Source organism: Musa acuminata, chromosome BXJ2-3, assembly GCF_036884655.1.
Source record: "Musa acuminata AAA Group cultivar baxijiao chromosome BXJ2-3, Cavendish_Baxijiao_AAA, whole genome shotgun sequence".
NCBI classification, from domain to species: domain Eukaryota; kingdom Viridiplantae; phylum Streptophyta; class Magnoliopsida; order Zingiberales; family Musaceae; genus Musa; species Musa acuminata.
In genome coordinates this window covers 44639686-44659114 of record NC_088340.1, presented here as the reverse complement: position 1 = coordinate 44659114, position 19429 = coordinate 44639686, and the positions used below count along the sequence as shown (strand labels likewise).

At 42.7% G+C, this 19429-nt stretch overlaps 3 protein-coding genes across 8 annotated transcripts; 2 read left to right on the top strand and 1 right to left on the bottom strand.

The window, feature by feature from the left end:
* Positions 1-881: 881 nt before the first annotated feature.
* On the top strand, positions 882-2600 carry LOC103979662 (GDSL esterase/lipase At5g03610-like). 4 transcript variants are annotated; one of them, XM_065101666.1, is made up of 5 exons: positions 882-1071; positions 1117-1332; positions 1433-1707; positions 1812-2064; positions 2137-2600. In XM_065101666.1, the coding sequence occupies exons 1-5, from the start codon at positions 1008-1010 to the stop codon at positions 2358-2360; spliced, it is 1032 nt and encodes a 343-aa protein (XP_064957738.1). In that variant the 5' UTR covers positions 882-1007; the 3' UTR covers positions 2361-2600. The 4 variants fall into 4 exon arrangements, with proteins under 4 accessions (XP_064957738.1, XP_018678726.2, XP_009394104.2 ...); XM_009395829.3 differs by having other exon boundaries at positions 884-1071; positions 1776-2064; XM_018823181.2 differs by having other exon boundaries at positions 882-1332.
* Positions 2601-10186: 7586 nt separating this feature from the next.
* On the top strand, positions 10187-11573 carry LOC135608587 (cytidine deaminase 1-like). Its single transcript, XM_065101664.1, has one exon. The coding sequence runs from the start codon at positions 10400-10402 to the stop codon at positions 11342-11344; it is 945 nt and encodes a 314-aa protein (XP_064957736.1). The 5' UTR covers positions 10187-10399; the 3' UTR covers positions 11345-11573.
* A 2818-nt stretch (positions 11574-14391) lies between these two features.
* On the bottom strand, positions 14392-18199 carry LOC135581492 (calcineurin B-like protein 9). 3 transcript variants are annotated; one of them, XM_065101662.1, is made up of 9 exons: positions 18039-18199; positions 17739-17919; positions 17500-17582; positions 16261-16320; positions 15867-15975; positions 15741-15793; positions 15243-15335; positions 15051-15162; positions 14392-14740 (listed from the first exon to the last, which is right to left on the bottom strand). In XM_065101662.1, the coding sequence occupies exons 1-8, from the start codon at positions 18063-18065 to the stop codon at positions 15076-15078; spliced, it is 693 nt and encodes a 230-aa protein (XP_064957734.1). In that variant the 5' UTR covers positions 18066-18199; the 3' UTR covers positions 14392-14740; positions 15051-15075. The 3 variants fall into 3 exon arrangements, with proteins under 3 accessions (XP_064957734.1, XP_064957733.1, XP_064957735.1); XM_065101661.1 differs by having other exon boundaries at positions 15051-15160; positions 15255-15335; XM_065101663.1 differs by lacking the exon at positions 18039-18199 and having other exon boundaries at positions 15051-15160; positions 15255-15335; positions 17696-17890.
* Between the last annotated feature and the right edge of the window lie 1230 nt (positions 18200-19429).

The window sequence follows — 19429 nt, the reverse complement described above, 5'->3', positions numbered from 1 at the left end:
AAAGATAAACTTTTCGATAGAAATCATCATCATTTTATACAAAATCTTTTTGAAAATAAAATATAGAAAAAAAAAAAGGTTGTACGTCCAAATCAAGTCAACATTAAGTGATTGGTTGAGTGAAGCCATCAAAGCATGCTTTGTGATCGCTACTGACAACCAAAGTTCAATTAATCGGTCCACCGGTTTGATCGGCGTGTGATCGATCACTCAATGATGGACACCACTCCGTGTAGGGCACATTTGGTAGGTTGGTGGTTGTTTTCACGGTTACAATCGATTCGAGGGTTTCCTCTATGGAGCGTTCTTCGAGTGGAATCACTTCACTGCTTGTTTGTCATGTCATCATATGCATGCATGTATGCCCTAAGTTTCAATCATTGTTACTAATATTATTGAAAATAATACAAATATTTGACTAAATGTATATATATATATATTTTTTTTTTTTGATGTCATATTATTGCAAGATCAAACTACTTGATAAGTAATCAAAAAAATATATATATATATATACATTTAGTCAATTCCACCTCGAACAATCAGAATCTACTTTAGAATAAACTTAATGATAGAGTTAGGCTTCGTCGCCCACAGCTGACGTGTCCCCGGAAGTCGACATGGACGAACTCAGCAAGGAGGTCTCCCTCGGCAAGGAGGTCTCCCTCAGCTTGCCGTGTTCCGGGAAGTCGACATGGACGGGCTCGACAACGAACTCTGAGGCCGAAGGAAAGCATATCAACTGCTTTGTATGACGATGACAATATGAACTCAGTTAATACCGAGATACCATTAATTTACTGATGCCCCCAATCAACATTCCATTGTCGATCGATATATACTACGCCGATATAATAATATTAACTCTCATGTCTTCGATCTTTATTTCCTTGGAAGCAAACAAGATTCCAAATCCAGTCGTATCCCTATAAATTCTCCTCGACGGTCTCGATACATGAATCTCAGCAGCTCCATTTCTCTGTCTCTGTGTCTCTGTGTCTTCTACCATGGCGAAGGCCAACCGATTCCTTGCCCTTCTCTATGCCTTCTCTTTAGTGTTCCTCGTGATGGGTAAGACCGTCATCTCCTTCACCGAGCCCTTTTTCCATGTTTCAGGGACTCGGATTGCTGGTTCTGCTCACGGCAAGCAGAGACCAGAGCATCACTATGTCAATAAGCTGTTCGTCTTCGGCGACTCCTACGTCGACACCGGCAACCTGGGGAGGTTGCTGGGGAGGCTCGCGCGTTCATGGTTCGATCCTTACGGCATGACCTTCCCTAGGAAGCCCACTGGCCGCTTCTCCGATGGCAGAGTCCTCACCGACTACGTTGGTCTGTCTCTCTCTCGCTTTATGACATGATTCCTTGACTCGGTTAGACCGCAAGCATATCTAAGAACTGCAGTAAAAGCTGTGTCTACATGGTGTGGCAGCCTCGTTTTTGCGGATCAGATCTCCCATTCCTTACAGGATCAGAAAGTTCGGCCAGAAGCTGCTGCCATACGGCATGAACTTCGCCGTCGCCGGTTCCGGGATCTTCGACACCGGCAACTTCCAGAGCAACCTAACAGCTCAGATAGACAAGTTCCAGGCTCAGATCGACGATGGCGTCTTCTCAAGACACGACCTCAAGTCTTCCGCTGCGCTGATTGCTGTCTCCGGGAACGATTACCAATTCCTTTCCGAGCTCGATCCGGACTACTTGCACGTGAGTGTCGATTAACATGAACGAAGCCGCAGTTCGCGGGCTGATGGAGTTCTTCCCTCTGCTTGCAGCACCTCCATGGATTCATGCACCGTTTGTTCGCGCAGCTCAAGGTAGATCTGAAACGCCTCAGTCACATCGGGGTGCCGGAGGTCATCGTCACCAACCTGCACCCGATCGGATGCGTTCCGTACTACACCAGGCCGACCAAGTACACGGCCTGCTACTCGAACGTGTCATCCGCGGTCGCAGAGCACAACCGCAGGGTCGACGAGCTGATGCAGGAGTTGGGTGGAGGCAGTGACACCACCTTCCTCTCTCTCGACGTCAACACAGCCTTCTTGAACGTGCTCCATCGAGGTCTGCAGCTCCGCAATCTCGCACGAATTCAGTGGCTTTCTTCTTCTGATCTATTCTTCTTCCACGTTGCAGCGAAGGGAGCAAAGGAGATCAAGCACCCGTTGGTGCCATGTTGTGAGAGTAGATCCAACACGACGGAGTGTGGAGAGATCGACGCCGAGGGGAACAGGTTGTACAGGGTGTGTCGCCGCCCGGAGGAACACTTCTACTGGGACTCGGTGCACCCGACTCAGGCCGGGTGGGCTGCTGCCTTCGAGTTCCTCCGCCCCTCGCTCCGCGAGTTCCTCCGACTCTGACCGGCTTGAGATATCTCGAGTTACAGATATCATCAGATCCCTCGTCTTCCATTTCTCTCCTCTTGTCGGGGTGATTCAGCTCGATCATGGCGGCCAGTTTTTTCTCAACGAAGACAAAAGTCAAAAGAGTATTTGGCATATATAATAAGACTGATAAACACTCTTCAGGGAATAAAAAAGGCATGTATTCCTGTAACTTTAAACACATAGTGAAAGGCTTTTACAGCACCATAAATCCAACTCATCATACATTTGTTAATTGTTAGTCACAAAATGTAAATGTTTTCACTCTCTATCGAAACTGTCAATGATTCCTGAATCAATTAGCAAAAAGGGGAATACAAGAGTTCTTTCAGGCTTTTAGCTTCTTTTTTTTTTTACATAATGAAACCCTGACAACTAAGTCGATTGGCAAAAGGCACAAACTACAATATCAGAATCAGATGAGAAAGATACAGATGAATCATTTTGGCTTTTATATATAGCACATTAATTCTATTACATTCTGTCACATGAATCGGACCGACTATATTTTGAACAAAGTTGAAAATAAAATAGGATATAAGTCCCAAACTTTATATGTTGCCATCATTTGTTTGCCCGTCAACATCCATATGATCGGCATTAGTGCCATTGGTTTCGTATTCGGAAAGAAGGTCCATGAATTCATTTAGCAGCCGTTGGACCTTCCTGTTCGATGCCATGGCTGGAAGAATATCTTCCCTGAGGAGTTTCTGCTTTTTCATTCCCTGCGATACCATAAATTGGCCAAAAGTTTCAGTAATTATAAGACGGCAAGGTAAAAGTAACAAGAAGTTGAAGGAGGATCTTGATAGAAATAATAGAAGATAAGAACAATAATTGAAGAAGCTTTATTGAAGAAGTGAAGTAGCTTAACTCATTAACATGTTCCCTCTCCTATTTATACAGATTAGGAGAAAGGATTTCCCTCAACAGAATAGAGGATCTTTCTCAACAGAATAGAGAGATATCCTCGTATAGTTGGGGAAATCTTATCTTCTATCATTGGGGAAATCTTATCTTCTATCAGATCTCTCAAGACCCCTATGAGACATAAGAATTCCCCATCTCGTGCTCCTTCTTGGATATCTGATTTTAGTTTCAAATGATGAGCACAGCATAACACTGCTTATGTCGACATGTATAAGAAATGCATTTGAAAAACTACTGACGTATTTGAGGCTGAAAAAAGAATAAAAAGTAAAAGAACTTAGGCTTGAGACAACCCCTGAAAGGAGATCAAAATAAGGTTCGTTTTGGCTGAATCCAAACCGAGGGCTAACTAGATGAACAAACGAAAAGATTTCAAACAACAAATGCTCCGAATATATATTTGAAAAAATACAAATGCTACAACCACACATGAAAGAAGATGACTGAGGATAAAGAGAATCTCACAAGCACATAGGGGTCCCATGCTGGTTTCTTTGAGTCCACAAGTGTGGTGTCAGCCATTCCTGTAGGAGGGCCAAGAAAACTCTCACAAACTTCACGCAATCGGGACTCATCAGCTTCTCTGTAAAATAAGACCATGGTTATCTCAGTCCTCATCTTGTAAGCTGTGCCTATAAGTTTCTAAAAATGCTACACTTGAATGAAGACATTTTCTCTGGAAGCATCAAGCACACCAAATGAAATATGAATATCGGTAGACATGAGGGCGAAAAAGAACTAGCACAAGATAAACACAATTAAGCAAAAAACAAAGTTCACCAAAATGATTAGTTAGGAAACTGATTACCATGCATAATACATACTGCAGGGGTGTGCTTTGCATACAAGTATTACTATGATGAATTCCACACTATTTAATTTTCAGAGAAGAAATGAAGAGTTTTATCTACTGCGCATTCGGGTAATCAGCACAAGTAAAATCATAACTTATAAATTTCAAGAGAATAGTCAGTTTTCTGTTACCTCCTCCCGGCCGTCCAATCGACTGTGCCCTTTTCAAAGAAGCGTCGCTCGTTAGCCATCGCGCTGCGCCAATACAAGCAAACCACTGTGCGACAAAACAAAGCAGCAGCAAACCTCAAAACACACGACACCCTCACCCTCCTGTATTCCCAGAGTCTGTCCCGTCCCGGCGTGCGGTGGTGCCAACAGAAAAATATCGTAACGACAATAATAATTATCCGCATCGCCGTCTCTCCCACCATATCTATCAATGTATGGTTCAACGAGTGTCGTTCATGTTGAGTTTGATTCCAGCACTGAATAGAGTGAGTGCAGTCTAATGCTCGTCCATCAAAGGTTATGCTTACTCAAGATTAGAACAGTCATATGTATATTGATCAATAAGGTGTCCTACTTTCGGCCGGCCAATCCAAGTTCCATTTTTAACCACGAACCTAAATGTTTGAACAGTTGCACCGACGATAAGAAAGGTACAACGATCTTCGGAGCGACAGTTGTTCGACGATAAGAAAGGTACAGCGATCTACTCGGTAGGCTCGGGACAAGGTGGCACTTTAGCCACGTCTCAGTAGGCTCTGGATAAGGCGACTTTGGCTTTTTGGGCAGTATGACAGTTGTTAGGTAGCACTACATTGATTCCCGAGCATCACTCCTTACTTCCTTAGTCTCGGCTCAGGTCGAGAACTTCATTGTTCGGTGATAGGTGGAGATGACAACTCTTAACTTGTTAAGGGTGGGGCAACAGAGGATGATATTGTATGTTGAAGGGAGCCTAACCATCATGAAGATAACCATGACAATCTTGGACCTAGGCTTTTCTCCAATGGTAATCGATAATGTGGTGGTGCCAAGGGGAGATATGGAGTCTTCCATGAACCCGATGAGGGTTTAGGCCATGGGAGTGAGGTCCTTCTCGGTCAAGTCGAGTTTCTAGGAAGCGTCGAGATACAGGACATCGACCAAGCTCCTGAAGTCCACTATTATCCTTTTAACCCAAGTGTTGGCAAAACTGACCGAGATCACCAAGGCATCATCATAGTCGAGATACTCGGCTTCCCCCGCTCGAAAGGTGATCTCAGGCTCGTCCCTATATCTTGGATGCTTCTCTATGGTGACTCGGGCGTAGGCCTTATGCCCGAACATGCTATCTCCTTTGGAAGTCGGACCATCAATGAGGACATCAATCTATTTTTCTACTGGGTATCGGGGGCATGAGGAAGATTCCCGTGACTTCTTAATGTAGCACCTGAGATGCCCCATACGGATGAGCTCCTCAATCTGGTTCCTTAGGTCATAGCACTCCTCGAGGTCATGACCATAGTCATAATGGAACCGATAATACCTAGACTAATCCCTGAGCTCATACGGGGTCTTCATCGAGTTGGGCACCCTTAGAAGCCCCTTCTCTCTGATATAGAGGAAGATCTTCATTCTGGATGAATTTAAGGGTGGCAGAGGATGCCTCAAGAGTGATGACTCAGGTTGGTTGAACTTCTTACTTAGTAGGCCCAAGGGCTGCCCCATAAGACTGCTCTACATGAGGCCTTTTGTGGTCTTCACACTTTCCTGCCACCAGTGCCATGGTAGCAATGCATTGATTTATGTGCTAGAGCATCCTAAAGATGGTTGTCGTTGGTCTTTCGACTAGTGACCAAAAGAACCTAGATGATTATAGGCCCATCAGGAACATATGCATTATTAATGAAGGGTGGGCATCGAGAACTCCTCGGATCTCAGTAGTGAAGCGAGCGACAAAGTGAGAGATGGGTTCATCGTCCTTCTAGCTTAGATCGAGGAGCATGGCCGCGGATGGTTTGGGTCATACACCGGCTAGGAAATTAAGCTTGAACTATCTCGTGAGCTAGTCAAATGATGAAACTACGGACAACCTAAGTTGGCTATACTACATCCGAGCCGAGCCTTAATGAGTGGTGGTGAATGCCTAACACATTAGGGCATCGGAGGTTCTAGATAGAGTCATTTGGGCCCAGAAGGCAATGATGTGCTCTATCAGGTCGAAGCCACCGTCGTAGGCCTCTAATGTCGGGAGGCAAAAATTTAGAGGTATTAGTTTGTCTTGGATCTCCTAGACGAAGGGGGATCCTATCGAGGAGGCCTCCCCGAGCTCCTCCTTTGATTTATGGAACTCTCTTTGGACCTTATCCAAGTGTCAGTTGACTCAACATAACTAAGCTCAGAGAGAGTCTACCGAGTCGGATGATAAGGTATCAGGCTCAAGGTAGCTCGGGGTGGTGCATCGGGGGCTAAAGATACTATGCTCTAGTATCGGCCTCAAGCCTCCTGACTGCTCCTCGATCGACATATTGGCATCCACAACTCTGGATTACTAGCCAACCGGAAAAGGCTCCTATGGTGCGGTGATAGAGTCAGTTGGTCCCTTAGTGGTGCCGGTTGGGGCAATGTCACATGCTGAGCAAGCTAGGGAACAAGTGGGATGATAGTCTACTTTATCCACGCTAGTGCTTGGACTTACCTTAGGTGAGATAGGAGGTGATCCCGTGCTGGTCTTAGGAGGTGAGATCCCAGGGTTATTGAATAATCTCTAGTAGCGGTTTGAGGTTGGGGTCGAGATGTTCCCGCCGAGGTTCGAAGGAAGGGGGAGCTGCCCTTCGAACCCTATGGTTGGGTGAGCAACGGGTGACTCTTCTCTAGGACACTTTCTTGGGATACTCGGTTGTGGGCGTTCTTGGGACATTGGGCCCTCCTTCCAGTACCAAAAATATTAAGCAACTTTATATCGTAACCGATGGGTCAACACAGTTTGGTCCAATTCTAAGTGTGCAGAGCTACCCACATGGTTACTTAATCAAGGGTGATCGACGTCAGGTCAGGTCCAGGGTTCACCTCCTTCTAGCGCATGTGGCTGTTAACCACAAGGTCGGAGGTTCAAGCCTTCTCTTTAGCGCCAAAAATATTAAGCAACTTTATGCCATGGTCGATGGTCAGGATAGCTTAGTTCATTCCCAAGTGTGTAGAGTCATCCACATGGTTGCTTGACCAAGGGTGGTCGGCATCAGGTCGGGTCCAAGCTTCACCTCCAAAATCGATTGGAGGTAGAGCAAGGAGTTGTTCTTTCTTCCTTACTAGGTTGCAGTTCCTTCCTTGCCGAGTTTTGATACACGGGTCGAAGTCTAGAAGGGGATTTCTAAACTCGACCCCTCTGAAGCTTAAGTCAGTATTGGGTGGTGTTAGGGGGAGTTTGAGTGTTCAAAGTTCCACCTCTAACGTTGGTCAGGAGGTTAGCTTTTATACCTGTGGATGAAGGTCAATCGTACATAATCTATTAATGGTCATTGGCTTCTCGGACGGTTAGCTCGTACCTTTCGTGCAAACGCTGATTGACCTGCACAGACGCGCGTTGAGCGACATCATTCCGAGATGTCATTATGAGTTTTTTGGAATGGCTATGTACTATGCGACGTCGTCTTGTATTGCCTCGGACAACACGAGAGCAAGCAGCTGCCTTGTCCAAGTCCGAGGTGTTGTATTGACATAGTACACTATGTTACTCCTGAGGCTCTATATTGGTGCTGACGTGGTTGTTAACTGTTGTCATGAAGATGGTACTAGAATATGTCCTATCAAACACCTCGATGTCATATAGCAGGCACCTCAATATCATATGATCAATACCTCGACACCACATGATTAACACCTCAACACCATATGGCTAGCACCTAAACAAATGACCAAGTGGGTCAAACATTATTACATCTCGAGTGTAGCATATCATAACTGTAATTACATCCCGAAGAAACACACTGTCTCCTTCATAATTATGTCTATTATGAATACGATAATACTATAACATTATTATAAAATGACTCTTCAAGTGCATTCTAAGACGAATCTTTTTTACTTAAAAATCTAATTAAATCCTTCAAATCGTTTAAGACTTTCCAATAGCTTTTTTCATGAATATCCTCGATAGGAGAGTTTGGAAGAGGATATGGACAAATTAATCAGCACTGTTAGTGAAAAAATATGTCATGGCTGGTGAGTCAGCACGACCTGGTCCACGAGTCGATGTTGGGAGTCTTCTGTCTGTTGAGTTGGATATCGAGGTTGATCAGGCCCTCACGATGGGGTGTTGATCAGCATTCCTTGGTTTACCAATTCGGGTGCCGTGTATGCTGAGTTGCATCTCTCCTTCTCCAGGGTGGTTGGCAGCTCGTCTTCATGAGGTGGCTGCGCCTTCAAGAAGGAGTGCTGGTTGGCATTGGTCGGGATCCGGACCGATTGGCTACTCTCCTTCATGCATTGGATGGCGATTCTCGGGTGGTTGACAGCTCGTCTTCGTGAGGTGGCCGTGTTTTCCTATAAAAATGGCCCTCGTCGGGATCACCTAACGAGGCCCCTCCGACGAGCAAGTCAGTCCAGTGATCAATTGATTTTGCCACCTTTTCCCCCTCTTGGCGAGATGCCGGTCAGAGGTCTTTATTTTACTGTATGTGGGTCGGTCGTACATGGGTTGGCATGGTGGACGTGCCGAGCAGTGCCTTAGCATGAATTCAGACTTGGCATATCTTGGGGTTCCCGAGGCATGACATGCCGAGCAGTGCCTTAGCACGGATTCTGACTTGACGTATCTTGGGGTTCCCAAGGCGTGACGTGCCGAGTAGTGCCTTAGTACGGATCCTGCAACATGGCCCTCCTTCTAGCGCCAAAATATTAGTGAACAAGAGTATGTGGCTGATGAGCCAGCACGGTTAGGTCTACGAGCCGACGTCGGGAACTTCTAATAGAGTAAGCAAGATGATGAGGTGGTTGCGCCTCTTGAGCATCTTGGGTGAGAGTTGGGCCGACAGGGTCGATTAGATCCTCGTGAGTGGATGGGGGTCGGCGCTCCACGATCTGCCGACTTGAGTGTCATTTGTGGCGGGTCACGTCCTTCCATCCTCGGGGTGGTTGGCAGCTTTTCTTCGCGACGTGGCTGCGCCCTCAGGAAGGGGGGTGCTAGCTGGCATTGGTAGGGATCCGGGCCGACGGATTGCCCTCCTATGCACATCGGATTGGGATCCCCGGGTGAAGACACTCGCCGCTTGGGGGTGGCTGCCTCCCTGCAAAAATGGCCTTCGTCGGGTGCTTCCCAACTTTGGCCCCTCCAACGAGCAAGTTAGTAAAATGCTCTCTTTTCCTTCCCCTCTTTCCTTTTTTTCCCCCTTTGGTCAACTGTCGGATAGGAGCTTTTATACCATTGTGCAGAGATTGGTTGCGCCTCGGTTTGGCACGGTCGCTAACTTTCGTGGGGGTAGGACGACTTCTCTAATGAGTTGGCGTCCTTGGGGGTACCTGAGCGGCGTCAGACAACACCGCCCCGAGCTCTCGGGGTAGTCGTGCCGCACAGTGTATCAGTACGAAACCCGACGTGATATGCACCCTGGAGTTATGATGGTGTGTGGCGTGTACCCCGTGATTCTGATGGCATATGGCATCGGATTGGAAGCTGATAACGTGTGACATGATTCATTTGGGACCAAAATATGCCCTATCAAGCACCATACAAAGACAAAGGACGTGATCAACTCCTACTAAACATCCAACTGAATAAGCGTTAAGATAACAATGAACAAGTTTCAATTATTAACACCGATGTCGACGGAACGCAAGAATTATTTGCACGCTGTACCAACGAGCCATCCCCACCTACGGCTTTTGTGTCTCAGAGAAGCCAGCCATCAGGGGAAGTGGGCCCCACTTAAATTGACTTTTCTCCTCCCAATGGGATGTGCTGTTTCCCTGATTGGTGCCTCGTCGGAGACCAGGCAGGTAAGTCGAGGTGGAGGGGTGAGCACGGATTTATTTATTTATTTATTATTATTATTATTTAGTTCGTAGGGTGAGCACCGATTGGCTCAAGAAAAGCGAGCTTAGCTTAGCATTTCTTGGTGACATTTCTTTTCTTTTTAGGCCATGTTCTCGTCGAATCATTTAAATAGCATATGTAGCCCTCCGAATAGAACACCATCTCCCTCCTCTTTATCTCCATGCGTTTGAGGATAACCCCCATCCTCTCCTTTGATGTAATCTTTTTTGTTTCGTGTACTCTTTGATCCGATTCTTGACTATCGAGAGAGAAGATGGAAGAGAAGCCCGCGAGATTGACGGGCGGGAGGTTCTTGATCCAGGCGGAGGAGGCAGAGGCGATGGCCAAGGAGGCGGGCGTCGCCGCCGTCACCGAGCTCCTCCCGCTCCTGGTCCCCGCCGCCCAGCGGTTGGCACGGCCGCCCATCTCCAACTACCGCGTCGGAGCCGTCGGACTAGGGACGAGCGGCAGGATCTTCCTCGGGGCAAACCTGGAGTTCCCCGGCCTGCCGCTCAACCACTCCGTCCACGCGGAGCAGTTCCTAGTGGCCAACGCCGCCGCCCACGGCGAAACCGGCATCCGCTGCTTCGCCGTCTCCACCGTCCCCTGCGGCCATTGCCGGCAGTTCCTCCAGGAGATCCGCGGCTCGGCTGAGATCCAGATCCTCGTCACCTCCGACGAGGAACCCGCCTTCCGCCCCCTCGCCTCCCTCCTTCCCCTCCCTTTCGGCCCCCCTGACCTCCTTCACAAGGGCGTGCCCCTCCTCCTCGAGCCGCACGACAACGCCCTCGGGGCGACGGTCGTCCCCGGCGGCGGCGGGGGCCGGGGTTTGTTCGATGCGATCGGGGAAGGAAGGATGGAACAGCGGCTGAGGGCGGCAGCGGAGGCGGCTGCGAGGGCGTCGCACGCGCCCTACAGCGGATGCGCTGCGGGCTTCGCAGTGGCGGACGTCGACGAGAGGGTGTACGCTGGGTCGTACTTGGAGTCGGCGGCGTACAACCCGAGCCTTGGGCCGGTGCAGGCGGCGATGGTTGCGTGGGTGGCGGCGGGCGGCGGAGGCGGGGGCGAGGACGGTGGGTGGGGGATCGTCGCTGCGACATTGGTGGAGGAGGAGGCCGCGGTGGTTTCGCACGTGGGGACGGCGAGGATCTTCCTGGAGGCAATGGCACCGGGCGCCCATCTTGAAGCGTGCCGCTTGCGCTCTTCCAAAGCAGATTAGATCGGTGGTGGTGTGCTCTGAAGAAGACGGTCGGTTGATGATCTCCTCCGGAGGAAACGAACGGTTCAAGATTAGTACGTCGAGATCATCAACCAACGTAGTTAAATATAACTTTTCCATTATTTGTTCTCTATGGTAACGGAAATCGTTTGTCTTTTCTACTATCCGTAAAAAACCATAGTAGAAAGAAACCTTACCATCTAATTAGTGGGGGTTTGGTTTGGTTGAAGAGTGCATCTTAAAGCTAAACTAGGCTGGTAGGCTTCCGACCGCATCAATTGCCAAGTCAATCAGTGAGATGATGCTGTTCCTCGTCCTCGATCACCCCATCAAGTCGACGGCGTGAGCATCACTCAATCATGAACACATGCTATATGTATGAGATTAGGTTTTAGGATGTGGGATGTGATTTGACACTGTCAAACGATTGACGGGCACGAATCACCAACTCCGCCTGCACGTCCAAGTGAAGTGCATTCTCATTATCAAGACAGTCCCAAGCGTACAAGGGTCAACCGAATCATTTAGTACAGCTAAGTTTGTTCTCTCTCTGTTGGTGATGTGTTGCAAGTTCCATAAAAAAAAATGACACGTATAAAGAGCATTATAATCCAGACTTCTCCTTTTACTATATATATATATATATATATATATATATATATATATATATGTTTATTGAATTTCATTCTTCACCCAAAGATTTTATTTTATTTTTTTCTCCCTCCCATTCGGTTCGTGCTTTTAGTCGCATGATCCACGCTTGACAAAATGATCAAGTTACATATAAACGATTATATTCAATGATATTTTGATTATTATATAATTAAAATATGTTTAAAAAATTAAAAAAATTTAAAAAAGGGATACTATTACCTTTCTTGCAGTAGTCACATAATAGCTAGTTCTCAAAGGTTTTTTTAAAAAAAATTCAAAAATCTTATAAAAACTTCTTAAATCCTTTGTTCTTTTTCACACTTTTGATTAAGCATTCATTCAAGTTTGAATGCTCTTGAGCTCTCTCTCAATTCTCTTTAAACTGTTTTTTTACTATTTTCTTGATTCAATAACAAGTAAAAGTCACCAAGGAGTCTTTTGAAAATCCAATCATGGTAACTGAACATAGCTAATGCATCAACCAAGATGTCTACCTGAACATAGCTAATATGATAATCAAAATTAAATCGGACATATTCAGGATGCACTTCGAGAAGATCCGAAAGCCCAATTACTCTTTTCATGTCACATGTAATTACTATACCTAAGTTTTTAAGTTCAAAGATTGTACATGATATGGAGCATTCCAACACATCCAATTAATGTCGGTGTGGAAAGGAATCAAATATAAATTTTTGGGCACCCTACTTCTCCCACTTTTTTTTTCTGTTGAAAAAAATTTGTGAAGTATTAGCCAGATTAGTCACAATTAAATATTTATCTATTAGTTTTAGTCAAAAAATTAAATTTATTTATTATTATCAAGAGGCTTTAAATCAGATCACATAACGAGTTCTTCATATTACTCATACTTATACTTCACATAATTTTTATAAAAATAAATTTATAAAAATATTTCTGAGTTTCAATGATAATATTTCTATTTATTCTAATATTTGAAGTGATCATTAACAAATGCACTTCTACAAAAGAGTCGTTTATCATTGGATAGATAATGACAGAATATACGATGAATGACATATAATCGATAATATATATATATATATATATATATATATAAATTTAGAGAAATATAATTTAATTTTAAAAAAAATTAATTGATTTTTTATTATGCATCCATAAGTACCCACTTCTAAGCAGTTTATCAACTTGCTTTTGATGGTTTTTTTTATTTTTTATGTTAGACATGCTTATGGTATTTTGAATTTATGTATATAAAATGGACTTATATTTAAATTGGAACCAGAACTCACCAATTTCGATTTCAAAATCAACCCCCATCGATTCGATTTCGGTTCCAGCTTTTGTCAAATCAAAGCTAACAGTTTCAAAACTGTGGTCAAGTATGCCTTGGATGTGGGGATATTGGGCAGAAACATATATACTTAAAAAAAAATGATTTTCATGAGCTTATATTTTTTATATTAAAATTAATAAATATATTAGGTCATTTACTAACCGTTTAAGATTTGTATAGATGATTACCTGTGGCCTTAGGTAATCAATGTGAAGAACCTCCAAAGTGTGTGAGATCTCTTGATGAGGTTTCCATTTTAATTCCTTGAAGATGGTGGTGGAGATCTCCAAAGTTTGTTGCCCATAATGTTTCAATAACAGCATCAACAAATTCACTAAAGATAGATAAACGGCATAATACAATCAAACTAGAAAACCAAAATAGTAACATAATAGAAGAAAGCAGTTTTTAAGCCCTTCCAAAAAAAAAACATAAAATATATTATGCCTTTTTTTGTCCATGTGGATGAATCGAAGGATCAATTGTAACTGTTATTATTAAATATTTTATTTAATAATGATGCAATAGTTCTTATTAAGTTTATCGTTCATTATAAACAATTTCATCATTATGGTTTAAATATTTCGATTTTTCATTCTAAATGAATCATTATTATTAAATATTTAATATCATTAAAATATTTCGTTATGATTCAAACGTTATAAATTTGAATTAATTCTTGAACGTTATGAGTTGATGATAATAAATATTCTTGATGAAAGAACATCTATATAAACGAGGATTTTGGTCCATAGACTCTACATCTCGTGAGTTATGAGTCGAGAAGTATCAAAATTCAAAAAGGTATGCTATTTTGATTCCCTATTAGTTTTATTGTATTTCTTTTATAATAATTTAGAAACACATATTTGGTATCAAAGGATATCTAACATCAATTGCATTGTATAAAAAAAGAAAAAAGCGCAGAGCATCAGATGGAAGGCTGCTAATGCAAGGAAACGGGTCCTCCTGTCTTGCTAATTGGACGGAACCTTTTTTTTTTTTTTGCTTAAGATACTGATGTATCTTTCTATTTCACACTCGTGGCCTAAACACTGGCAGAGTAGGCAACACAGGCCCAAACAACACATCATTCCAAAGCTACATCGAGTATGAGTTATGTTACAAAGTCGCAAAGCATCATCTCAATCTATTATTCCATACAAATTCCAAAGGATCTGAACAATTGTGAATGCTTTGTCCGACATAACATGACGGGCACAGATAACACCAAGTCGTGTGGTCCATCCAAGTTGCAGCTGCTGAAAGAGCAAACGATGTGAGAACCCGAGTTACAAGGTAGGTAGGTATTGAGGATGGGCATCTTGGATGAATCGCGTTCCATTTCCATTTGCGAACATGCTCTCGCTTACTCTTCAACCTCAGTATTGAAGACGAAACTAGGGAATGCTGTGGTGATGTCCCTGAAAGAAATGCCAGCCAAACAAACCATGACATCATTCCTACAAGATTTTGGACATGGAATTGCCCAAGCAAATAGCACAGTAATCAAACAAATTGTACATACATCTCATTGGGTTAACAAGGAAAGATGGAACGAAATGGGATGCCAACGAGTCATTTATCAATGAGCAAAGAGGTGTGTGTTTATTCACTTGCCATCGTGATTAGAAAATATGATTTCAGTTGCCATAAAAGTCTAAAGGGTTTTGGTTTTGGTGCAATGAATATTATTATTAACGCAGAGCAGACAGAAGGTAAAGGTCGTCGTACTTGAGGTAAGGAAGAGTCATGTTCTTCAAAAGATTAGGGTGTCGCATGACGAAGTCCTTCCATTCCTCCCTGTTAATTTTGTCATCCCCATTGACAGCTTCTGCAAATGTCTGCATGAGAATCGAGGGAGAATGGGTGAGAATTCAAAGAAGGGAGAAACAAACAAACAAAACAAGGGTAAGTAAGTCTCCTCAGATGACATGCCACATCCAGTATGGCCTCGAGAAGATCATCCAAAAGCATTATGTCTGACTCCCTTAAAATAGCGATCACCATCTGTTTTACCTGAGAAATTCCAGGTTTCGGTAAGTAGGAGAAAGAAAACCATGGAAACACAAGGAATATAATAAGAAATCTATAAGAATATTAGTTTCAGGTTTTTCCACAATTGTTTCTTTATGTTCATCGATATATGAATACGAGGGCAGATCAACAACATCTAGAAAAAAGAAAAATATGTTCCACTAAATAGCAAAAGAAAGTTTCAAAATGTTGGAGTCGTGCGATAGCTTGGAAGCAAGATTTGGAGAATAACACCACTAATATTATTAAATGTAAACACACAGTAACTTCCAATATAATTAATGGACCATAAATGAAAATTCTGCAAAGCCACCTTCAACAACAAGTCCTCCTTGTTGTTCTTAGCAAGAATAGGGGTCTAAATTTTAGGAGATAGCAACAACTCACTTCTTTTCGCTCGATAAACCCAGTTCGTCTAAGATCATGCAATCTGAATGCAACTGCAGAAAATGCACGAGGCAGAGAATCACTTGTCATGGCAAACAAATCAAAAGTAACCTCCTGAGCACTTACATTCGATTTTGTCATCGAGGGGAGCACACGGATGGAAGACACAGAGGACATGGATAAATTCTTCAAAATCAATGACACCATTTTTCTTTTCATCGAAGAGGTCAAAAACCTAAGAAAAGCAAGAAGAAGAAGAAGAAGAAGAAAAATTATCATTCATCCGTCACGATTACATAGAAGAAAGAAACAAAACAGGAAACTGAATTTTTCGGTTGTAGTAGTAGTAGTAGTTATGCAGCTAAATCAGAGTGGCTTTTGTTGACACACAGATCTTTGCACCATAGGAATCTCAGAAAGATTAAAAATAAAAAGACATTGCTGCACTCACAGCATCGGCTTAAAATAATTTTTTGTCAAACTGAAAATAAATAAAAAATGGTAATAATTTAGTACTTACCCTATCGAGAAAAAGGTTGTCGCCAGTTAGAGTGTTGAGCAATGCCAGTTGAAGTTCTTCCTGCAAGACAATTGATAGATGACCGTAAGAGAGTCGTTAGAAAGGGATGTAGCAGCGCGTATCCTGAAAACTTGTACAAAAAGGAATAACATGTTCGTCTCCGGATTTGGCCATGCATCAGGTAGGTTTTAAACCTTAGTTATACCAAGAAGCCCAAATTTGTATGCATTTTAAGACTTGTACCAAGTTAATCCATATTTGATGCAACATTTCATTGTACTATATTTATATTACCTACCATTCAGATGCCATACTGCTAACTATAGTCCACATCGAACAATTTGATAGTCAAAACGCTCCTCCTGAATATAGTCAGTCACATGGAACAATTTATTTCTGGTCGGCCAATTTTAAGGGACTTTCCCAATGATATTATTCTACAATGGCACTTGGAACAAAAATGCACAAGACAAAAAAAAAAAAAAAAAAAAAATGAAAAACTTAATATTTCGTCTGAATAATCAATCAATCATATAGTCTGACAATCAAACACACTCGGGAACCATCATATATCAGGGGAAACAGTGTCGTTCTTCTGTACTTGACTTGAAGGAACACGCCTCCTACCAAGTACATTATTCATTTACTACTTGTGAACGAACTAGTACTTACTATATGATGCGTTATGCAAGGAATTATGGTCCCTGGATGTGAAGGAAGCCATCTGCTGATACCATGAAGTTTCATTTCGAGCAAGGTTTTAAATACAATACTAGTTGGATCGAACCAAGTACCAGTGTCATAAAGCGCATATAGCTTGCTTGCTTGCTTGCTTGCTTGATACATAAGACAACATGATAGCAGCTACACGGAATACGATCCACCGTCCCAATATTATGCCGGTCCGGTCATATAAGGTTAAAGAAAATCTTAGATGCGACTCCCCCAAACATCTTTCACCTCCCAAAAAATAAATAAAGCCAGACTGAATTTGAAATGACAAATAAAATCCTAAAAGCAAGCTTATAGACCACCGACAACAACAAGTCGAAATCGGATATCCCAAAGAAAAAAAAAAATAAACGCTTGGCAAGCTCAAAATGGTGTTTTCGAAATGAAGTTGCAGGGCATGCGAGAGTTGCTGCCTCAACATCCATAATCGATGGAGCCATCGAGACAAATCACTAAATAGCAGCAATTGCAAACCGAGGAATCAGCGAGGCGCATCATTTAATTTACCTTGTGGATGAGACCGTCGGTGGTTATGGAGTTGCCCAACTTCTTATAGAGCTCGTACAGCGCTTCCACCTCGTTCACCGTAACTTCAACCACAAACACCAATCTTTTTCATAAGAAATTATTTCAGGGACAATAAAATATATATACATACATACATATATATATATATATATAAAATAAAAAAGAAGACGAGTACTGCAGGCACACAAAACGGTAGCGAAAAAGAACATAATCGATACAGCAGCGTGAGTCATGTGCCAGCCTCGCGAAGTCGAAGGTCTTCGGCGGGGGGCCGCGGCGGACGAGAAACGAACGGTGGTCGAAGCAATCGGCGACGACGCAGATGAGAGCCTCCACGATGGCAATAATCGGTATGAACACAGCACACAACCTCTCTCCCACCGTCATAGAGCTCGATCGCTGCCCCAAGGAACCGAATCCGAGCCGCGCCGGAATTCATTAGGGAAATACCAAAGAACAATACAAGCTCGACATAAAAAAAAAAAAAAAAAGGACAAAGGAGAGGAGAAGAATTATACAAGGGAATCGGTAGTGAGATGATCCATTGGAGTCCCCGAAAAGCGCTGGTTTGCTCCTGCTTCATCTCATCTCAATGTTCTTTCTCGAAGTCACAGGAGAGGTTCCGAAGCATATTATGTATACAACAATTATATAATTTACATGTCAGCTTCACACAAGCGACCTTACTTAACCAAGTGAAATAAGTTTGCGTGTGTGTGTGTGATGGTACGATATGACTCGCTCTTGTTGTTTTCTTGCCAAAAGATATTACCTACTAGGATGTAAGGCCAAGCATCATTAAAGCGTTATGATGACTCAATTTTCTTATTAGTTTGATAAGTTATATATAATCTCACATTAGAAAAATTAAGTCTGTTTAAACTATAAATAAGGATATATGCTTTGAAATCAGTTTATAAGACATTTATAGTAGTCTATTTTTTATAATAATGATTTATTCATTTTTCGTTAGTGGATATAGGTTAATTGCTTGAATCAAGTAAATTTGATGTTCTTATCAATTTTAGTATTTCTATTTTATTATTTTTTTGAGTTATCAAAATTATCCTTTTGATAAATTTTTTAAGACTAAGTCTAACATTCCTGTCATCTTAAAACGGAACGGATCCAAACCTAATCGAACAACGCATACGCAGGTGCAGGATGAAATCCCCCGCGGTTGCTGAGTTCGGTGGGGAGAGGCCGAGAAGGCAATCATGGTTGTTCACGTCCGTGGGTGACGCAGTGATGGGCGCCATCAAATTATCCTCTAAAATTAATTAATGCGGGTGCATTAATTCAGGACAATCCATCCGACAGATGGCACGTGAGTGGGTTCCGCATCATGAATAATCACAGGGGCCCGCCGCGGAGGATCGGACAAGGGTTGGCTTGGAGAAAAAGGACAACAGCAACTTTGGATGCTACCCATCTGACTTTGTTATCTATCGAAGATGGGTCCCAAACGGCTGCTGTCGTGTCACCGTTACAGCCATTTGTCGCTCCAGTTATTCCTCCCGTGAGTATGACCACGATTTAAATCAAAATTATACTAGAATTAAATCGAATTAAAATCGAAATCAAATAAATCCAGAACCCGCAAATTGGTCAGGGGCGATTCTTAAGTTTGAAAAGTCTAAATCGACGATTCCGATTTCAAATCGATTAAATAAATAAAAAAATTAAGTATAAAACTTATGGTATGATAGTTAAAATTTTAACTTTAAAACTAAGTAAACAAAGTTTGAATAATCAAAAAATTGTATACTCTAGATTTAGGTTCTAGAACCAGAACCCCCGATTTCGATTTCGATTTCGATTTCGGTTTGATTCGAACAATTAATTTTTTTATTTTTTTTTATTTTAAAAAAATTAAAAATTAAAAATAAATTTATTTTTAAAATTTTAA

Excerpts from the sequence above, each read along its gene's own strand:
- LOC103979662 (XM_018823180.2), top strand. The coding sequence starts at position 1,008 with ATGGCGAAGGCCAACCGATTCCTTGCCCTTCTCTATGCCTTCTCTTTA. Across the intron at positions 1,333-1,432 it reads AGTCCTCACCGACTACGTTG|CCTCGTTTTTGCGGATCAGA; the intron begins GTCTGTCTCTCT and ends ATGGTGTGGCAG. Across the intron at positions 1,708-1,775 it reads TCGATCCGGACTACTTGCAC|CACCTCCATGGATTCATGCA; the intron begins GTGAGTGTCGAT and ends CTCTGCTTGCAG.
- LOC135608587 (XM_065101664.1), top strand. The coding sequence starts at position 10,400 with ATGGAAGAGAAGCCCGCGAGATTGACGGGCGGGAGGTTCTTGATCCAG.
- LOC135581492 (XM_065101661.1), bottom strand. The coding sequence starts at position 18,065 with ATGGATCATCTCACTACCGATTCCCTT. Across the intron at positions 15,976-16,260 it reads ACAACCTTTTTCTCGATAGG|GTTTTTGACCTCTTCGATGA; the intron begins GTAAGTACTAAA and ends TGCTTTTCTTAG. Across the intron at positions 15,794-15,866 it reads CCTCGATGACAAAATCGAAT|TTGCATTCAGATTGCATGAT; the intron begins GTAAGTGCTCAG and ends CATTTTCTGCAG.